The sequence below is a fragment of the Heloderma suspectum genome, chromosome 5 (genome assembly GCF_057233095.1).
Source record: "Heloderma suspectum isolate Gila_16-S chromosome 5, 16-S_ref, whole genome shotgun sequence".
NCBI classification, from domain to species: Eukaryota; Metazoa; Chordata; class Lepidosauria; order Squamata; family Helodermatidae; genus Heloderma; species Heloderma suspectum.
The window spans coordinates 206,857,479-206,875,966 of NC_139462.1; the positions used below are offsets into that span (position 1 = coordinate 206,857,479).

At 44.2% G+C, this 18,488-nt stretch overlaps 1 protein-coding gene across 10 annotated transcripts in view; it reads right to left on the reverse strand.

Moving 5' to 3' along the window:
* Positions 1 to 18,488, reverse strand: part of ARHGAP12 (Rho GTPase activating protein 12) — a 104,887-nt gene that overhangs the window by 10,203 nt on the left and 76,196 nt on the right. For 6 of the 10 annotated variants that reach the window (XM_084859177.1, XM_084859181.1, XM_084859175.1 and 3 more), the window contains 5 exons: positions 18,196 to 18,277; positions 16,690 to 16,791; positions 16,281 to 16,379; positions 3,167 to 3,269; positions 1,787 to 1,906 (listed from right to left, as the gene is read on the reverse strand). In XM_084859177.1, coding sequence (XP_084715303.1) covers positions 1,787 to 1,906; positions 3,167 to 3,269; positions 16,281 to 16,379; positions 16,690 to 16,791; positions 18,196 to 18,277 — 506 coding nt within the window. Of the gene's footprint in view, positions 1 to 1,786; positions 1,907 to 3,166; positions 3,270 to 16,280; positions 16,380 to 16,689; positions 16,795 to 18,195; positions 18,278 to 18,488 lie in introns of all 10 variants that reach the window. The other 4 variants (XM_084859180.1, XM_084859176.1, XM_084859174.1 and 1 more) reach the window with 1 other exon arrangement.

The following is an 18,488-nucleotide window of genomic DNA, read 5'->3' on the forward strand; positions in this document are numbered from 1 at the left end:
CATAAGTTTCCATAAATGTCTCCAAAACTTAAGGTTTTTCGTTATCTTTATTCAGCCCTGAGGGAGGTCTTGTAAAGTTTATGGTGCCCCTTCGCCCGCAAGAGGTGACTTTTTCCCTACCAAGATGATAGCCTCTTTTGGTCTTGTCCAAAGGAAAAAGGGATACTCACGCCTGACTTGGCAGCCACTATTTCACTTTTAATCTAGCTGAGAGTTCTCTTCCTCTAATGCAGAGATAAGAAATGCTGAATTCACGACAAAATTGTGTTGTTGATGGAAACATCCAACATTAGGACACTGACCAGGACTTTGAACATATGCGCAGCTTATAGCTGTAGGTCAAACACTAGGCATGATGGTCCCCTAACAAGAGTGATTGTTCTGGAATCCGTGTGATTGTTCTCAGAGGGTTTTCAGCCTTCCAGCTTGTGATGGCAGAACAACCATGCCTACAGAGTTAGGTCATGTTTGTGTATCATTACATTGGTGCCTGTTTGCAATCAGACTCAACCCAGGGGTAGAGCCACACAAAGGTTTGGACAATCGTGGGAGTAAAAGTAGTCAACGTGGCTTCTCCCCGTGCATGCCTCATGTGCAACCGGCATTTGCAGGGGTGACTTTGTACCTACTCTACAACCCACGACGTGCAAGAGGGGTTGTGGGGTGGGTATGAAGCCATCCCTGCCATGCCACGTGCCAAGTTTGGACAACACAGCAACCCCCACTGCATCACAGGTAATTATGCAAATTCTGGTTGCACGACCAGCACGGGTAGGCAGAGAAGTCACTATGGCTTCTTTTACCCCCACAATCGTGTGAACCTGGCCAGTGTCCTCCTTCACCTTGATTCTCTACATTTTGTTCTCCACAGCATCCAGGTTTCATGAGGCCAGATTGCTCAGCATAGACAAGAAACAAATGGGGAGAACTATCCTCATGCATCCCCCACATATGACGCATTTATTTGTAATATTAACTTGTTTTATATGTCTGCAGATATTCTCTTGTCTTTGTTTTGCCTAAATCTCTCTCATTCAAAGGAGAAATGGACCCCCCACCCCGTTTTCCATTTTCCTTGGACCCAGAACTCTAGCAAGTCTAAACCTTGTTCTTTCCTGTTGGACAACAGACATCACACTGTTTGTACAGAGTCTATGCAAGTAGGCCAAGCCACACAATCAATACCCCACATATAATCCTGGAATCAACCCCATGACTAGGCCCACCACATATTGGAATGGAAAGCACTATGCAAGCATGGCCCTGAGGTTGGGTGCCCATGCCAAATGGATAGGGCAGGAGGACACAAATACACTATCACACTACATGTCACCTCCACTCAGGAAGATGACTACCCAATATTAAAAATCAAAATAGTGATTTAATACCAAAGTATATTTAAGCTTAAAATCCCTCTGCAAAACAGGGATGGAAACAGGCTTATGCTAAATTATCCACCACAGGAAGACACTTTCCTTTTCCTGTTTGTACTTGAAGGGGCCCTGGATATGTTTTCTTTTGGGATGGATGCGGAGATCACAAAGAATCGTAGGCTTGAAGAGTACAACCTTTATATTTTATCATGAACATTTCCTCTGTGTCAAGTTGCAACATAGATCTTCAGTGTGCACCTACCCAGGATCTAAAAATATCATGCTAAGGGCAACCACCTCTCTGCCATTTCCTGAGGACAGAGTTGTCCTACCCAGACCTAAGAAACCAGCATTAATATCTCTGTTAACCAAGAAATATTACTGAGAAAAAAAAAACCCAACAAAAAAATTACCCTTGATATAGCCCTTTTCTCGGACTGCTTGTAATGTGGGTCTGCGGGTCAAAAATTTCTTCAGTTTTGTTTTTGTCTTCTTCTGTTCTGAGCAATCAATGCTGCTGGATAGTTTTATTGCTGAAAGAAAAGCAAATGTACTGCATAATAAAAACATAAATGTTTTAGGCTAAATATTATCTTCTAATTTATCAAACATAGCCAGTGCTGAAGATGAAATCCTCAGAAGAAACTTGGCCACATATCTAATTTGAATGGGCTCTACTTCACACTGTCAACGGTACAAACATTCAACTAGGGCATTTCCATGGGAAGATGCTGAAATCAACACAAAGACTGACAACAGCACAGCTGCAGTACTAGTATCACTATGCCAATTGATTAATATACTGCAGTGAAATCTTTAAAAGAGGGGTGGGGAACCTGTAGCCTTTCAGATGTTGTTAGACTACAACTCCCATCATCCCTGACCACTGGCCATGCTAGCTGGGGCTGATGGAGTCCAACGCCATCTGGCCGCACCCAAATTCCCCACACTAGATTGCTGGAAATGAGATCTTACCAGGCATACCAACATGGTCAACCCTCTCAGGAAGAGACAATGTTGACATATCAACCAAAGTTGACAGAATGTTCTTCCAAGTCATTGTCTCAAGTTGGGAATCTGATAAAAGGTTTGGATCTACAAGGACTCCAAAGCCACAAACCTGTTCTCACCTCCTCTAGAACTGGCATTTGCACCACATCACTAGACTTGCCGTTACCCAGCATGAGCAACTCTGTCTTGTCCAGAATGAGTTTTATTCAGCTTTATCTAGTCAATCCCCTCATGATGACTGTCAACCAGACAGCCAAAGTGATCTCAGTTCTGATTCCTGGTCTGAAGATGGATTAAAAAGGATCTAGATAATCAGCTTCATCCATGATCACTTGGAGCTGCCTGGCCACTGCCTGCTTGCCTACTCTGGTTACAAATGAGACATTTGACACTGGTCTGTAACTCCCTAGATCTTGAGGGTGGAGAGGTTTCTGAAGAAAAAAATCTCACTACTGTCTCCCTCAAACTTGATGGCATGATACCTTCTCACAGATATGTATTAGTGACCATGAATAACCAGGTTTTCAGCTTCTTCTGACTAGCTGAAACAAGCCTTGATGGACAAGGGTTGATTAGACAGATTGCAGCACTACATCCTCAAGTGTCAAGAACTGAATTTCATCAGCAGAGCTGGAGCTGATATGGGTGATATCATCCAATTATCAGGAAAAGTTTTCCAGACACAAGATGCCATGCTTGCATATAATTGCTCTTTGTTGTGGAAATCACATTTGTCAAAATAAGCAAAAAGCATAGATGTTTCCTTTGGAACTGCAACTTACAGCGAAGTTTTTTGGAATCTTTATGGTCCTTTTCTTTGTCCTGTTTTTCCACCCCAGGAGAATCTGGCACATCATCATCTAATGCTTCATCAGACTCTATATTCTATTGAGAGTTAGAAAAAGATTCAAGTACTCATCTTCTTACAAAGTTTAACAGCTCCCATAATTAAGAATACCCTTCATTTTTTAAATAGTGACATTCTTCAGAGAACACCATGCGTATGATTTCAAACTGCTTCCACAATGTAGCGAAACTGAAATACTATGATCTTGGAAAGGTCTTCATCTGTTTGACAATTAAGCATTAATTTTCAATTGCCACCAATCCACACGGTGCTTGTGAATAGCTTCTGCAAGCAGAACTTCCATGGTGCAAGCTAGTTGTCATTCTATACCAAACAAGTGTGCCAGACAATAAATAGTACAGATAACTCTTACACTGGCTGCAAGTGTACTACCCTGCAAATGTTTAGTGTACTACCCTCTCCTTCCTCTCCCCTTCCCCACCCTATTTTGTGGTCCATGGCTACATGGGTGGCGTGATGGGGTATATGGAAGTGCTTGATCATGTCAATGTATCAATGGGTGGAATACACAGACCTTATTTAGCCCGTAGTATTCAAAGCCCTAGAGATCAAATCGCCAACATTCGTTGGATCATGGAGAAAGCAAGAGAATTCCAGAAAAACGTCTATTTCTGCTTCATTGACTACGCTAAAGCCTTTGATTGTGTGGATCACAACAAACTGTGGCAAATTCTTAAAGTGATGGGAGTACCAGACCACCTTACCTGTCTCCTGAGAAACCTGTATGAGGGTCAAGAAGCAACAGTCAGAACCAGACATGGAACAACCGATTGGTTCAAAATTGGGAAAGGAGTACGACAAGGCTGCATATTGTCACCCTGCTTATTTAACTTATATGCAGAGTACATCATGAGAAATGCCGGGTTGGATGAATCAGAGGTCGGAATTAAGATTGCTGGGAGAATTATCAACAACCTCCGATATGCAGACGATACCACCCTAATGGCAGAAAGCGAAGAGGGTCTCAAGAGCCTCTTGTTGAGGGTGAAAGAGGAGAGTGCAAAAGCTGGTTTGAAACTCAACATTAAAAAAACTAAGATCATGGCATCTGGCCCCATCACTTCCTGGCATATAGAAGGGGAAGAAATGGAAGCAGTGACAGATTTTACTTTCTTGGGCTCCAAGATCACCGCAGACGGTGACTGTAGCCATGAAATTAAAAGACGCTTGCTCCTTGGGAGGAAAGCTATGGCCAACCTAGACAGCATAGTAAGAAGCAGAGACATCACCTTGCCGACAAAGGTCCGTCTAATCAAAGCTATGGTTTTCCCAGTAGTAATGTATGGCTGTGAGAGCTGGACTATAAGGAAGGCTGAGCGCCGAAGAATTGATGCTTTCGAACTGTGGTGCTGCAGAAGACTCTTACGAGTCCCCTGGACTGCAAGGAGGTCAAATCAGTCCATCCTAAAGGAAATCAACCCTGAGTGCTCATTGGAAGGACAGCTACTGAAGCTGAAGCTCCAATATACTGTACTGTGTCCAGTTCTGGGCACCACACTTTAAGAAGGATGCAGACAAGCTGGAGAGGGTTCAAAGGAGGGCAACAAAGATGATCAAGGGACTGGAAACAAAGCCCTATGAAGAGAGACTGAAAGAACTGGGCATGTTTAGCCTTGAGAAGAGAAGACTGAGGGGAGATATGATAGCGCTCTTCAAGTACTTGAAAGGTTGTCACAGAGAAGAAGGCCAGGATCTCTTCTTGATCATCCCAGAGTGCAGGACACGGAATAATGGGCTCAAGTTACAGGAAGCCAGATTCCGACTGAACATCAGGAAAAACTTCCTGAGTGTCAGAGCAATACGGCAATGGAACCAATTACCTGGGGAGGTGGTGGGCTCTCCCACACTGGAGGCCTTCAAGACGAGGCTGGACAGCCATTTGTCAGGGATGCTCTGACTTGGATTCCTGCATTGAGCAGGGGGTTGGACTCGATGGCCTTGTAGGCCCCTTCCAACCCTACTATTCTATGATTCTATGATTCTATGATATTTTGGCCACCTAATGCGAAGAGAAAACTCCCTGGAAAAGACCCTGATGCTGGGAAAGACTGAAGGCAAAAGGAGAAGGGGACGGCAGAGGATGAGATGGCTAGATAGCATCACGGATGCAATGAATATGAACTTGAGCACGCTCCGGGAGAGAGCGCAGGACAGGAAGGCCTGGCGTGCTATGGTCCATGGGGTCACGAAGAGTCGGACACAACTGAACGACTGAACAACAACAACATTCAAAGCCCTTCACATACACTGGTGAGAGCAGACCCACTGAAATGAGTGGGACCTAAGTTAGTCACTAACTTAAGTCACATTCATTTCAATGGGTCTACTCTACAAAGGACTAACATTAGACACTACCCACTATCTCAACAATCCATACAACAATCCTGTAGGATATTACCTCTATATTGCAGATCAAGAAGGGAGCTGAAACTGAGGCAGGGTGGTGTCAGGAGCGCCCTAGCAGCCTCTTTCAGTCTACTCCAATAGCCAACTCAAGACGCAGACGAAAGGATTCTTTTCAAGGCTTTAATCCTTTTACAACTTAATGACTCTTTCAGATGCTAATCACCAGCAACTAAACAATGAACAGCAGAGTAGCCTATGCTCCGGGTTAGGCAGTTGGTCCCCGTTTGAAGAAGACTCACTTGCAGACCCTGAACGTATGGGCTAGGGAGAGTTCCTCCCTCTTTCCCTTGGGTCCACGGGAGGCGACCGTTGCGTGCGCGCCAAATGGGCGCTACGCCTCGTTTCCACGCCCTCCATCGCTCGTCGCTCCCTACGTCTGTGTCGAGCGTCTAGCAAGCCCCCCTCCCACACTCTCTCACTGCCAGGGTCACTATCTATCTCAGGAATGCTGGCAGGAGGAATCTCTGCCAGCTGCTGTGCCTGTGAGGGATGAGCAGGCTCCTCTCCCACAGATTGCTGTTCCTCCTCAGAATCAGAACTGCTCAGGGGTTCTATGGGCTCAGTTTCCACCCTGACAGGTGGTTTGCCTAAGGCTACCTAGTGAATTCATTGTGTTGTGGTCTTAAGACTCATGCTTTTGGCTCAATATTCCTGTTCTATGGCTACAACACTGTATCAGCCAAAGTGACCTTGTCAACATGGATTGCACTTAGCACTGCCATCTATTCCACAAGACCCTAGTCCTTTTCCCTGCATCTGCTTTAATATTCCTTTGTTACAGTTCTATTCTGTCCTTCCTCAGAGTAGCTCACGGGAATGTTTTAGTCCCATCATAGTCATGTGGGATACCAAGTTCAAGGTATTTTTCTATTGGCCATTGCACCTTGATTTTATTTACTTCTTACTCTACATAGAGAACCAATCAATCATTTTAATATTTGCAGAATTCTTTCATGGGGGCCTAATATAGAAAGAATTTCTTGAATTGCTGGGAGGAATAAGCACAAATCGTGCTAATTTTCTCACTTAAGCGCTCCCCTTCCCCCACAATAAACAAATTTCACAGAATCCTGTATTGAGCAGTAAACCTAGGATTGTGTGACAGAAATCCGGGTTCAGGAACTTAGTTTCTATTTTCAATGGAGATTTCTCAAAAGGGGTGATATGTTCTTATCTTTGTCACTATATTTTCCAGCATTACTGGAAATGTCAAAACACAACCAAGAAACAACGGGGGCAAGGGAGGGAGCCACAAACATGGGATTAGTTTCCATGTACCTTTAAAGAGAGTTATAAAGGTAACATGTCCAGACTAACTAGAAAAAGCTGTACCCAACCAAGTTCAGGGGTATAAGGAAACATAATGGTGTGTGAGAGGCTATATATGAGGTCTATGCAGATGCTACATGTTTGACAATCTGTACAATAAACAGAAATGGATATTGATAGTTTCACAATCTTATGTTGGACTGGAAATACCTGCTGGTAAAAGTTTTCTCAGGCAGAAAGCCAGAGTTAAGCAGTTAATCTAACACCAGACCTGCCAGTCTTTGAAAGCTCTGTTCTCTCTGTTAATGTCAGATGTTTAGCGGAATCATTCAGCTAGATGTAATCTGTATAGGCTACTTTCTTGTGCCAGGTATCAATTCCAAACCTAATCCCAAAAGCCACTGGCAGTGTCCCAGTAAGGCTATGCACTTGCAACAAGATGCCTGGGACAGTGTTTCCAGCATATTGCCAATTTCATAAAGTTCCATTTATTAAAGCTACAGTAAATAACATTAAATAATGAATGTTAACATTAAACATGACTCCCCATTCTTGTCACTAAAAGCCCTTCTAGGATTGCAAAAAGACTACACCTTTCCTTTTATCAGTAAAATAGCTCAGTGCCACATTTAAGTATATATTTACTATATGCAAGTCTTAGAAAATAACAACTAGTCTTTTATTTTGAAAGATATAAATCAATCCTGAGCCTCTTCCCTATCGTATTTCATCAAATCTGAAAGCAGACCATATATATGCCCTAAAATTCAGAAGTACTCAGGACAAAAGGGCACTCTGGGGATTCTGCTTGTGTACCACCCACCCCGCTGCACGACAGTATCCCTGGCCAAGGTGCTTGAGGTGGTCTCTGATGGGCATGTGCAGTCCCCTAACTTGTTGGTGTTGGGGGATTTCAATGTACATTTGGAGACCATCCTTGCGGGGCTGCCTCGGGACTTCATGGAGACCCTTCCTGGGAGCTGCACCCTATTCCAAATGGGGCCACCCATGTAGCCGACCATGCGTTACACCTTGTGTTTCTTCCCAGAGAGGTGGGGAATGATCTGGAAATTGGGGGTATATCCACCACCCCCTTGTCATGGTCAGATCACTACCTGGTGGGGTTGGACTTCGTGGTTCCACAACCCTTCTGCAGGGGTTGAGGACCCATGAAGATGGTCCGCCCCAGGCGTCTTATGGATCCAAATGGATTCCTGACTGCGCTTGGGGATTCTTTGGAGCACGCAAATGGCCACTTGGTCGAGACCCTGGTGGATGGCTGGAATGCTGCAATCACCAGGGCATTAGTCTGTGTGGCTCTGAAATGCCCTCTCCCACTGTACAGAGCTCAGACTGCACCATGGTTCACCCCACGGTTGCGAGCTCTAAAGTGGGAGGTGAGACAGCTAGAGTGCCGGTGGCAGAAATCTCACTCTGAAGACGATCGGACATGGGTTAGAGCTGTAGCTTCAGCCTGCCGCATGGTGATAACAGCAGAAAAAAAGGTTTTTTATGCTGTCTCTATCGCGTCTGCAGAGCGCTGTCCCAGGAGGCTGTTCCAAGTGGTCCAGAACCTGGTTGGTCCAGTTGTTCTGGAACCAATGCAGCATTCTAAGGCCTGCTGTGATGAGTTCGCAAAGTACTTTGCAGATAAAACTGAGCGGATCAGGAGTGCTATTCCGTGTGCTGTGGATACAGTTAGTGAACGAGGGTCGGCCAGTGGCAGACTACTTGTGTGGGATCGGTTCCAGCTTCTTTCTTCAGAGAAGTGGACAAGGTGCTTTCGTCTTTAAGGCTGACCACATGCTTACTCAATCCTTGCCCACCTTGGCTCATTATGAGCTGCAGGGAGAGACTTAGGGAGGGGATCAGGGCAGTGATGAATGCCTCCCTTGAGGAGGGAGTGATGCCATCAGTCCTCAAGGAGGCAGTGATAAGACCACTGTTGAAGAAGCCCTCCTTGGATCCCCAAGACTTGAAGAACTTTCACCCAGGCTCAAATCTGCCGTTTGGGGGCAAGGTGATTGAGTGGGTGGTGGCTTTGCAGTTGCAGGCACACTTGGAAGAAGCCGATAATCTGGATCGGCTTCAATCGGGCTTCAGGCCTAGGCATGGGACAGGAACAGCCTTGGTGGATGATATGGGGAGAGCTCTGGATAGGGGCGAATGCTCCTTCCTTGTTCTCCTCAATCTCTCAGTGGCTTTTGACACCGTTGACCATGGTATCCTCCTGGACCGACTGGAGGGATTGGGCATAGGGGACACCGTATTATGTTGGTTCTGTTCCTTCCTCTCTGCAGGTACCAGAAGGTAGCTCTCGGGGAGGAGACTTCAAACCCTTAGCTGCTCCCTTTCGGGGTGCCACAGGGTTCTATTCTCTCCCTGATGTTATTTAACATCTGTATGAAGCCACTGGGGGCTGTCACCAGGAGGTTTGGGGTGCAGTGTCACCAATATGCGGATAACACACAACTCTACCTCTCTACCTCATTTAAATCCTCGCCAAGGTTGGCTATTGAAACCCTGTCCAAATGTCAAGTCGGTGAGTGGCTGGATGGAAAGGACTAGGCTGAAACTGAACCCCAACAAAACCGAAGTACTTTTAGTGGGAGACAAGGGCGGGTTGGGTGATGCTTACCTAGTGTTTAATGGGGTGCAGCTACCCCTGAAGGAACAGGTTCGCAGTCTGGGGGTCATTTTGGACTCCCAGCTGTCCATGGAGGCTCAGGTGTCAGCCGTGAGCCTGGCAGTGCTGTGCCAACTCCAACTGATACGGCAGCTGCGCCCCTATTGCCCTAACCATCTGCTCTCATCAGTAGTTCATGCCCTGGTATCCTCTCGCCTAGAGTACTGAAATGTGCTCTATGTGGGGTTCCCCTTGAAGATGGTTCGGAAGTTGCAGCTGGTGCAGAATAAGACAACCTGCCTGATTAAAGGCAGCTGTCAGCGAGACCGCATCACTCCAGTGCTGAAGGAGTTGCACTGGTTACCAGTTTTTTGGGGGTCCCAATTCAAGGTCTTGGCATTGACCTTTAAAACCCTATATGGCTCCGGCCCAGTCTATCTTAAGGAGCACCTCCAACAACACCAGGGACACCGCTCAACAAGATTGTCTGTCCCATCAGCCAGGACAGCTAGGCTGGTGAGGACTAGGGAGAGGGCCTTTTCTGTGGTGGCCCCCACTCTATGGAATTCCCTCCCTAGTGACCTCTGCCATGCCCCCTCTTTGATGAGCTTCCGCTGGGCTTTAAAAACCTGGCTGTTCAGGCGGGGCGTTTGGGGTGGGTCAGGGGTTTTTAGAGCAGTGTTTTTTGTTATTTTTTCTTGTTGTTCAGTTGATTATGTAAATTTGTTATTAGCATTGTACACTGCCTAGAGTGGCTGGGTAGGTGGCCAGATGGGCGGCTAATAAATCAAATAAATAAATAAAAGTAGAAAAGAATCATACGGACGTTTCTTTCAAGAGGTTTTTAACAGTATCTCCAACTAATCAGCATTTCATTTTAAGATGAATCACAAGCAGGATTTTCCAGAAATAAAGCAGTTCAGATCCTAAAGTGCAAGAGCATGTTCCTTCGAAAAATCCTACTAAGAAGGCCTCTTTTTTTTACCAATAACAGAAACAAATCTTGAACAGACTAAGCACAACTGAAGGGCCTATAAATATGTATGGCACAATTCTATTACAAAGCATATAATATCGCCATTCACTGTAACACTGGGTAGACATTTGAGAATCTCAAGAATATATCATGCAGATAAAGGAGTGAAGTTGGCAAGAGTCCTGTGTTTAAGAAAGGCCACAATACAATAAACAAAGCACATTAAACACCACTAAATTTTCATCTGTAATATCTAGTTCAGGAATAGATTGGAGATAACAAGGGGTTTCAGGCAGAGTGCTCTGCTCATCCCTTGCCTGCCTCAAGCAGGAATGTCAAGGGACAATCGAAGCTGATGGCACACTTGGCTGGCACTTTCAGGAGCCCCTGGAAGCACTGACTGAATCCTCTCCATTTGTTCCCAACCATGGGGCTCAGCTGGCCCCTGGAAGTACTAGCCAAGTGGTGCTCCGTGCAGGGAAGGCGAAGGACGAATAAAGTCAGCTCCCTGGGCAAAGCATCCACTGACTTGGGGGGGGGGGTATCTGGCCCCCGAACCAATATTGTTTGCCACCCCTGCTCTAATCATATGCTGGAAACAGAGCATGGCTTAGAGCATCCCTAAATGTCTATCCCCTTCATGGATCACTGCCTTGTTGTGGTGAAGGGGCTTGTGTAACTCAGTGAAGCCATAAGCTATGCCATGCAGGGCCACCCAAGACGGACAGGTCATGCCAGAGAGTTCTGACAAAATGTGGTCCACTGGAGAAGGAAATGGCAACCCACTCCAGTATTCTTGCCAAGAAAACCCCATGGAACGTATCACAAGGCTAAAAGATATGACGCCAGACGATGAGCCCCTCAGGTCGGAAGGTGTCCAATATACTACTGGGGAAGAGCAGAGGGTATTTCCAAGTAGCGCCAGAAAGAGTGAAACAGGACAAAGGCTAATAGAGTTTTGCCAAGAGAACACGCTGATCATAGCAAACACTCTTTTCCAACAGCACAAGAGGTGACTCTACACATGGACACCACCAGATGGTCAATATCGAAATCAGATTGATTATGTCCTTTGCAGCCAAAGATGGAGAAGCTCCATACAGTCGGTAAAAACAAGACCTGGAGCTGACTGTGGCTCAGGTCATGAGCTGCTTCTTGCAAAATTTCGGCTGAAATTGAAGAACGTAGGGAAAATCACTAAACCATTGAGGTATGACCTAAATCATATCCCTGATGAATATACAGTGGAGGTGAGGAATAGATTTCAGGGATTAGACCTGAGGAACTATGGACGGAGGTCTGTAACATTGTTCAGGAGGCAGCAACGAAATCCATCCCAAAGAAAAAGAAATGCAAGAAAGCAAAATGGCAGTCTGGTGAGGCTTTACAAGTAGCTGAGGAAAGGGGAAGCGAAAAGCAAGGGAGAAAGGGGAAGATATAGCCAACTGAATGCAGAGTTCCAGAGAAGAGCAAGGAGAGACAAGAAGGACTTCTTAAATGAACAATGCAAAGATATCGAGGAAAACAACAGAATGGGAAAGACTAGAGGTCTTTTCCAGAAAATCGGAGATCTCAAGAGAACGTTTTGTGCAAAGATGGGCATGATAAAAGACAAAGAAGGCAGGGACCTAACAGAAGAAGATGAGATTAAGAAGAGGTGGAAAGAATACACAGAAGAACTATACAGGAAAGATCTGAATGTCCCTGATAGCCATGATAGTGTGGTCACTGAACTTGAGCCGGACATCCTAGAGAGTGAAGTCAAGTGGGCCTTAGGAAGCATTACTAACAACAAAGCTAGCAGAGATGACAGTCTTCCAGCTGAGCTATTTAAGATCCTAAAAGGTGATGCTGTTAAAGTGCTGCACTCAATATGCCAACAAATTTGGAACACTCAACAGTGGCCACAAGACTGGAAAAGGTCAGTTTACATTCCAATGCCAAAGAAGGGCAACGCCAAAGAGTGTTCAAACTACCGTACAATTGCGCTCATTTCACATGCCAGCAAGGTGATGCTCAAAATCCTACAAGCTAGGCTTCAGCCGCATGTGAACCGAGAACTACCGGAAGTACAAGCTGGGTTTCGAAGAGGCAGAGGAACTAGAGGTCAAATAGCCAACTTTCGCTGGATCATGGAGAAAGCAAGAGAATTCCAGAAAAACATCTATTTCTGCTTCATTGACTACGCTAAAGCCTTTGATTGTGTGGATCACAACGAACTGTGGCAAATTCTGAAAGAGATGGGGGTACCAGACCACCTTACCTGTCTCCTGAGAAACCTGTACGAGGGTCAAGAAGCAACAGTAAGAACCAGACATGGAACAACCGATTGGTTCAAAATTGGGAAAGGAGTATGACAAGGCTTGCATATTGTCGCCCTGCTTATTTAACTTCTATGCAGAGTACATCATGAGAAATGCCGGGTTGGATGAATCACAGGTCGGAATTAAGATTGCCGGGAGAATTATCAACAACCTCAGATACACAGATGATACCACCCTAATGGCCGAAAGCGAAGAGGAACTAAAGAGCTTCTTGTTGAGGGTGAAGGAGGAGAGTGCAAAAGCTGGTTTAAAACTCAACATTAACAAAACTAAGATCATGGCATCTGGCCCCATCACTTCCTGGCATATGGAAGGGGACGAAATGGAAGCAGTGACAGATTTTGTTTTCTTGGGCTCCAAGATCACCGCAGACGGTGACTGTAGCCATGAAATTAAAAGACGCTTGCTCCTTGGAAGGAAAGCTATGGCAAACCTAGACAGCATAGTCAGAAGCAGAGACATCACCTTGCCGACAAAGGTCCGTCTAATCAAAGCTATGGTTTTCCCAGTAGTAACGTATGGCTGTGAGAGCTGGACTATAAGGAAGGCTGAGCGCCGAAGAATTGATGCTTTTGAACTGTGGTGCTGGAGAAGACTCTTACGAGTCCCCTGGACTGCAAGGAGGTCAAACCAGTCCATCCTAAAGGAAATCAACCCTGAGTGCTCATTGGAAGGACAGATACTGAAGCTGAAGCTCCAATATTTTGGCCACCTAATGCGAAGTGAAAACTCTCTGGAAAAGACCCTGATGCTGGGAAAGACTGAAGGCAAAAGGAGAAGGGGATGGCAGAGGATGAGATGGCTAGATAGCATCACTGATGCAATGAATATGGACTTGAGCACGCTCCGGGAGAGAGCGCAGGACAGGAAGCCTGGCGTGCTATGGTCCATGGGGTCACGAAGAGTCGGACACGAATGAACGACTGAACAACAACAACAACAAACGTCTATCAGTAAATGATATATTACATTAACAACTGTAATAAGGATAAAAGAAATATCTCTGCTGGGAATCTTAAGAGAATTCTTTTTTAATCCCCCCCCCCCCGATGACTTCTAGTCTTCCTATAGTTTTTAAAAAGCATTTTGAGGGAATAAAGTCTGGCTAGCAATATATGAACACCTCATTTTAAACATTATATTCATCATTCTAAAAGACAGTATTTCATTATCCAAAATTGTTCAATTTCTTCAATTTTTCAGAAAAACACAAAAAGGGACTTGGGGAAAAAAAATTTAAATTTTTCCATTTTTTTCCTGGACTTCACATCTCTATCCAGGAACATGGGCATCTGTAAATCCATCTTTCCAATCCAAAAGGAATGCTACAAATGGACAAACAATGGCCCAAACAGATATTGGGCCAGTTCACCTAGCCAAGTCACTGAAGCCCTGTTTGCAACTTAGAGCGCAATCCTATGGCCATTAGCCAGCGGCTAGAGGGCCATAGGATAGGTCATTTCTTGGAAAACCAACCCCGACCCCACCCCCTCCCGCACCGCCTCATAGGCAGCGCGGATCGGCCCCGCACTCCATGCTCATAAGAGCAGTGTGGAGCAGTGAAAACAGGGCGTTTCCAGGGGCACGGAGGTCGAATATGCCGGCACGACACATCCTATGTGTCACATGGCCGCCACTTCCCGCGCTCTGAGGTCTGCTCCTCACCACTCCTTCTGCCCTGCACTGGATAGGTGGTCGCCCCTGGGGTCGGAGGCGACTGTCAATCCACATAGGATTGCTCCCTCCATCAGTATATCATGGTTGTTAAGAGAATGAGCTGGAAGTCCCTCGTTTAAATTTCTCTCATAAACCCACTGATGGGCTTTAAACAAGCCATCATCTAAGCATTAGCTCTCCATCTATAATATGGGGATAATATTGGCATACCTAACATGGCTGCTCTAAAGATTATCTAGATAATCAATATGAAGTGGCCTACCTTACATGGCTGCTATAAAGATTATCTAGATAATCTATATGAAGAGTTTTCAATATATAAGAATAGTAAAAAAAAAATTTAGCCTACTTTGCTTTGGAGATGAGGCAAGCCCTACTCATGTCAGGTAGACACACAATCAAATGGACACAGTTGAGTGTCTTTAATATCATTTAAGACTTCTCCATGTTATTTTAAACTCCCAAGACCTTGATTATGCCTAGAATTCCCCAAGTCAGGACCCAAAAATGAAATTGACTTGTGAAGGGAAGGCAAATTTACTAGTCAACCAAGAGCAGTGGTTCCAAAAATTTTCTCATCCTGTTGACTCACTTGTGCCCACAAAAGCTCCAGAATATTAGCTATTAAAGCATCAGTGTAGGTCAAGACTGTTACCAATCCAAAAAGAGGGCAAGTAGGCAGATGGCAAAATGGACACAATTGCAGGGCATTAGCTGCAACATCAAGCAGGAATATTTTTAGTCCTGCCCCCAGAAGCCTTTCCCGAGCGGCTGGCCTTCTAAGATCATGTATCAAACAGAAGCAATGCCAGTATGTTACACATAACATGATAGAGGTTGGACCCCTTATTCCCACTGAGATAGTGCTTAACCAATAAACATGAAGTGCCATCAAGTAGCTGAGAAGCCCACCTGAGTGTACCAAAAATGAGACGATGCCTTCTCATGGTTACAAAGAATGACTTAAAATAGGGCTTAAGGTCCAAACTACATTAAATATGAAACAGTAGCCCAATGGTCCCTGTTGGGGCATGAGAAGCCACTTTGAGCAAAAGTGTAATTTGAATTCTGTTGGGGGGAAAGCCATGGGGGTCGGGGGAGGATACAATTCGGAGAGAAGAAATAGAGGTCAGATAAAAGATTAAGTATAACACCTCCCAACACTTTTCCACTCCCAAACAATACATCACACTCTCCAAAAACCCATCAGGCTATTATTACACGCATTTGAATATAACAGGTAGCTTGGCCCCATCTCTCAGCTGCCAGCATTTAGACAGCACTTCTGCATAGCTCCTTGACCCTTCCCACAGAGCTAACAAGAAGCTTAGTGCTCCAAGCATCCCCCTATCTCTTTCTCCTCTATTATTCAATTATCCTGGCTAAAAGAATTAAAATACAATGAAATCAATTTAAAATCAGAACATTTATTTAATATTCATTCAGATTCCAGAGTGTGGGTTTTCTAGCTGAAGAGTATGATTTAGCAATATATTGGTTTTAATCCAGAATTCTGAACCACATTGCACAGGGAGATAGTGTATGTACCCTTCTCATCTGCTACCAGTCACAAAAAGCTGCCTCAGCTACTGTTTTGCCTGAACATTCAAGAGCAAAGGCTGATTCAGTTCTATATTCTGGTTTGCTATTGATTTAATTGATTGTTTCAGGCTGAAATATCTGTCACAGAGCCAGCACACATTTTCAGGCATGAGGCAGGAAGGGGCAGGGAGAGGTTTTAAGTACATACCTGATTACTGATAGCATAATTAAGGACTTTAAACCATTCATCAATAGAAATTTCATTATCTGATTGAATTAACAGTTCTGTCCCTTGCCGTGTTTTCAGCTTTAAAATAAAAGAAATTTGGGCATTAGAATTAAAGTACATATTTTAAGTGTTCCCCCATAAATATACCCCATTACTGTGATACTAATTATATTACACGCCATCTATTCTAAAATTATCAAGACTTGCTTTTTGCCTCTATGGTTTCCCACATTTTACCACAATAAGACAAAACACTAAGGAAAGCCAACAATTGTGAAATTTCTAAAGTTTTATTGTAAATATTTTTCAGTGCCCGACTCAGCAGTTTTCTCCCTCTGTATTTAAGTTAGCACTCAAAATAAAGTCTGGCAAAATGTGGAAAAGTCACCTCAATCACATTCTTCTTGCTAGATTTCTCCTTTGAAGCCCAGTCAATAAATGCACCTCTCAGTTCCACTGTGAACTCCGGCTTTGACTGGTTGACCCCAAACTTCTGGGGGAAAAAACAATGATGACTTATTTTCTTAGAGAGCTGAGGTATTAGTCAAACATCCTGCCCATATGATCACCACAAGGCTGCATAATCACCCAAATTTAGTCTGATTGTAGTATATTGTCACTACATCAAAGAAATATCTTGGTAGCATAGTTGCATGATTTAAACATACTGTTTTCTTCATCCTGTCATCTCCTTCCCTCATCCTCTTGTGTTTGCTGCAAGGTCTCTACACCTTCCCATCTTCCAGGAAATACAGGATGTGTGTGGGGGTGGGGCCATGAGGCTGTTGCTAGGCAATGCCCAATTGTCAAAAGTTTTCCCTCCTCAATGGGGAGGGAATGGGAGAAACAAGAGAAGAGAGATGTGCGCTACACACCTGGGCAGTTAATTTGCTATCAATTACTCCCTCCTCAAAACAGTCCTCCAGAGCTCTGAAGTCTTGTGGTATGTTTACATATGGTAGACAGAATATCAAACCCTCAAGATTATGAAAACATTTATTTTTACAATTCTACCCCGCTTTCCTCTTAACCCTTGCAGGAAACTAAAATTAAATGTATTGCAACCTTCAGTGATCAAGGGACGCTTAATTCCAATCAATTACTGTGCTGATATTCAAAGTTGAATCTGATCTATATTTAGCTGCACTTCGTCTGTACCTAGTTCGGGTGCTATGAGAGTGAGCAAACAACTTGGAGGTGAGAAGTGGAAACTCTGTGGCCTGCCATGAATGCTTTCTAAACAGCTGACTAAATGCCAAGGGGGGAAGTTCATTAAATACAATTTGTGATTAAAATGTATTATCTTCCAGATCCTGCTCAGAGTGAAGAACGAGTCAGCAACTATAATTCTTCTGTCTCAAAGTTATTATATATGCAGTTCATTTTGATTGCAAACCTAAGCAAAAATCAGTTAGTAAAGTACTGGTATGAATGTAATATAAACTTTAGCAGAGTAGAATGAATGCATATGAAAAATGAAGCAGAGCTGGATAGCTCCACCCTGCTTGCTTGTACCTGTAAAAAGGAAACCTTGTGGTGCCAGTGCAATTCAGGACAAAGGTGCAGGAAGTCTTAGGAACTAGCCACACCCATTTTTCAAATTCAGAAAAAAGTTTGCATCACTGCCTCTGCTATGGCACTGATGCTTCAATGCAAAGTAGAGGAACTCCTAGCCCTCAATAAGTGATCTATTTATATTTTATCTTAACCAACCTTAAGAAGCTTGGACCCTTCTGACAAGTTAGAGATGCTCACTAAGTCCTATTTTGAGTTCTCCCAGCTTAAGAGTCACTTGCTAGTTCTATTAGTAGCGGATAGAGGAGGGAGAGAAAAAGAGTTGTTATGCATAATGAAATGGATTCTTTGGAAAATATTATAATCTTCAACTACTTACCCAACTAGTCCCACTTCCTTGAGTCTTGGTAAACAATAATGAGGAACCCTGCAATACAGCCCATGACGACATCCAATTCTTTCTATAAAAGAGGGAGATATTTCTAAACAGTCAAGTACATTTATCAGATGCTGCGATCATCCAATGCTGCTTGACAAACTATCCTTTGAATTACACAACACACAGATTTATACTATTTGCATTTTATCTTTCATTTTCAACACAGAATACCAGTCTATCAATACCACTGCAAGAAGAGTGATATGAATGACATAGACATCTCATTTCCAAGG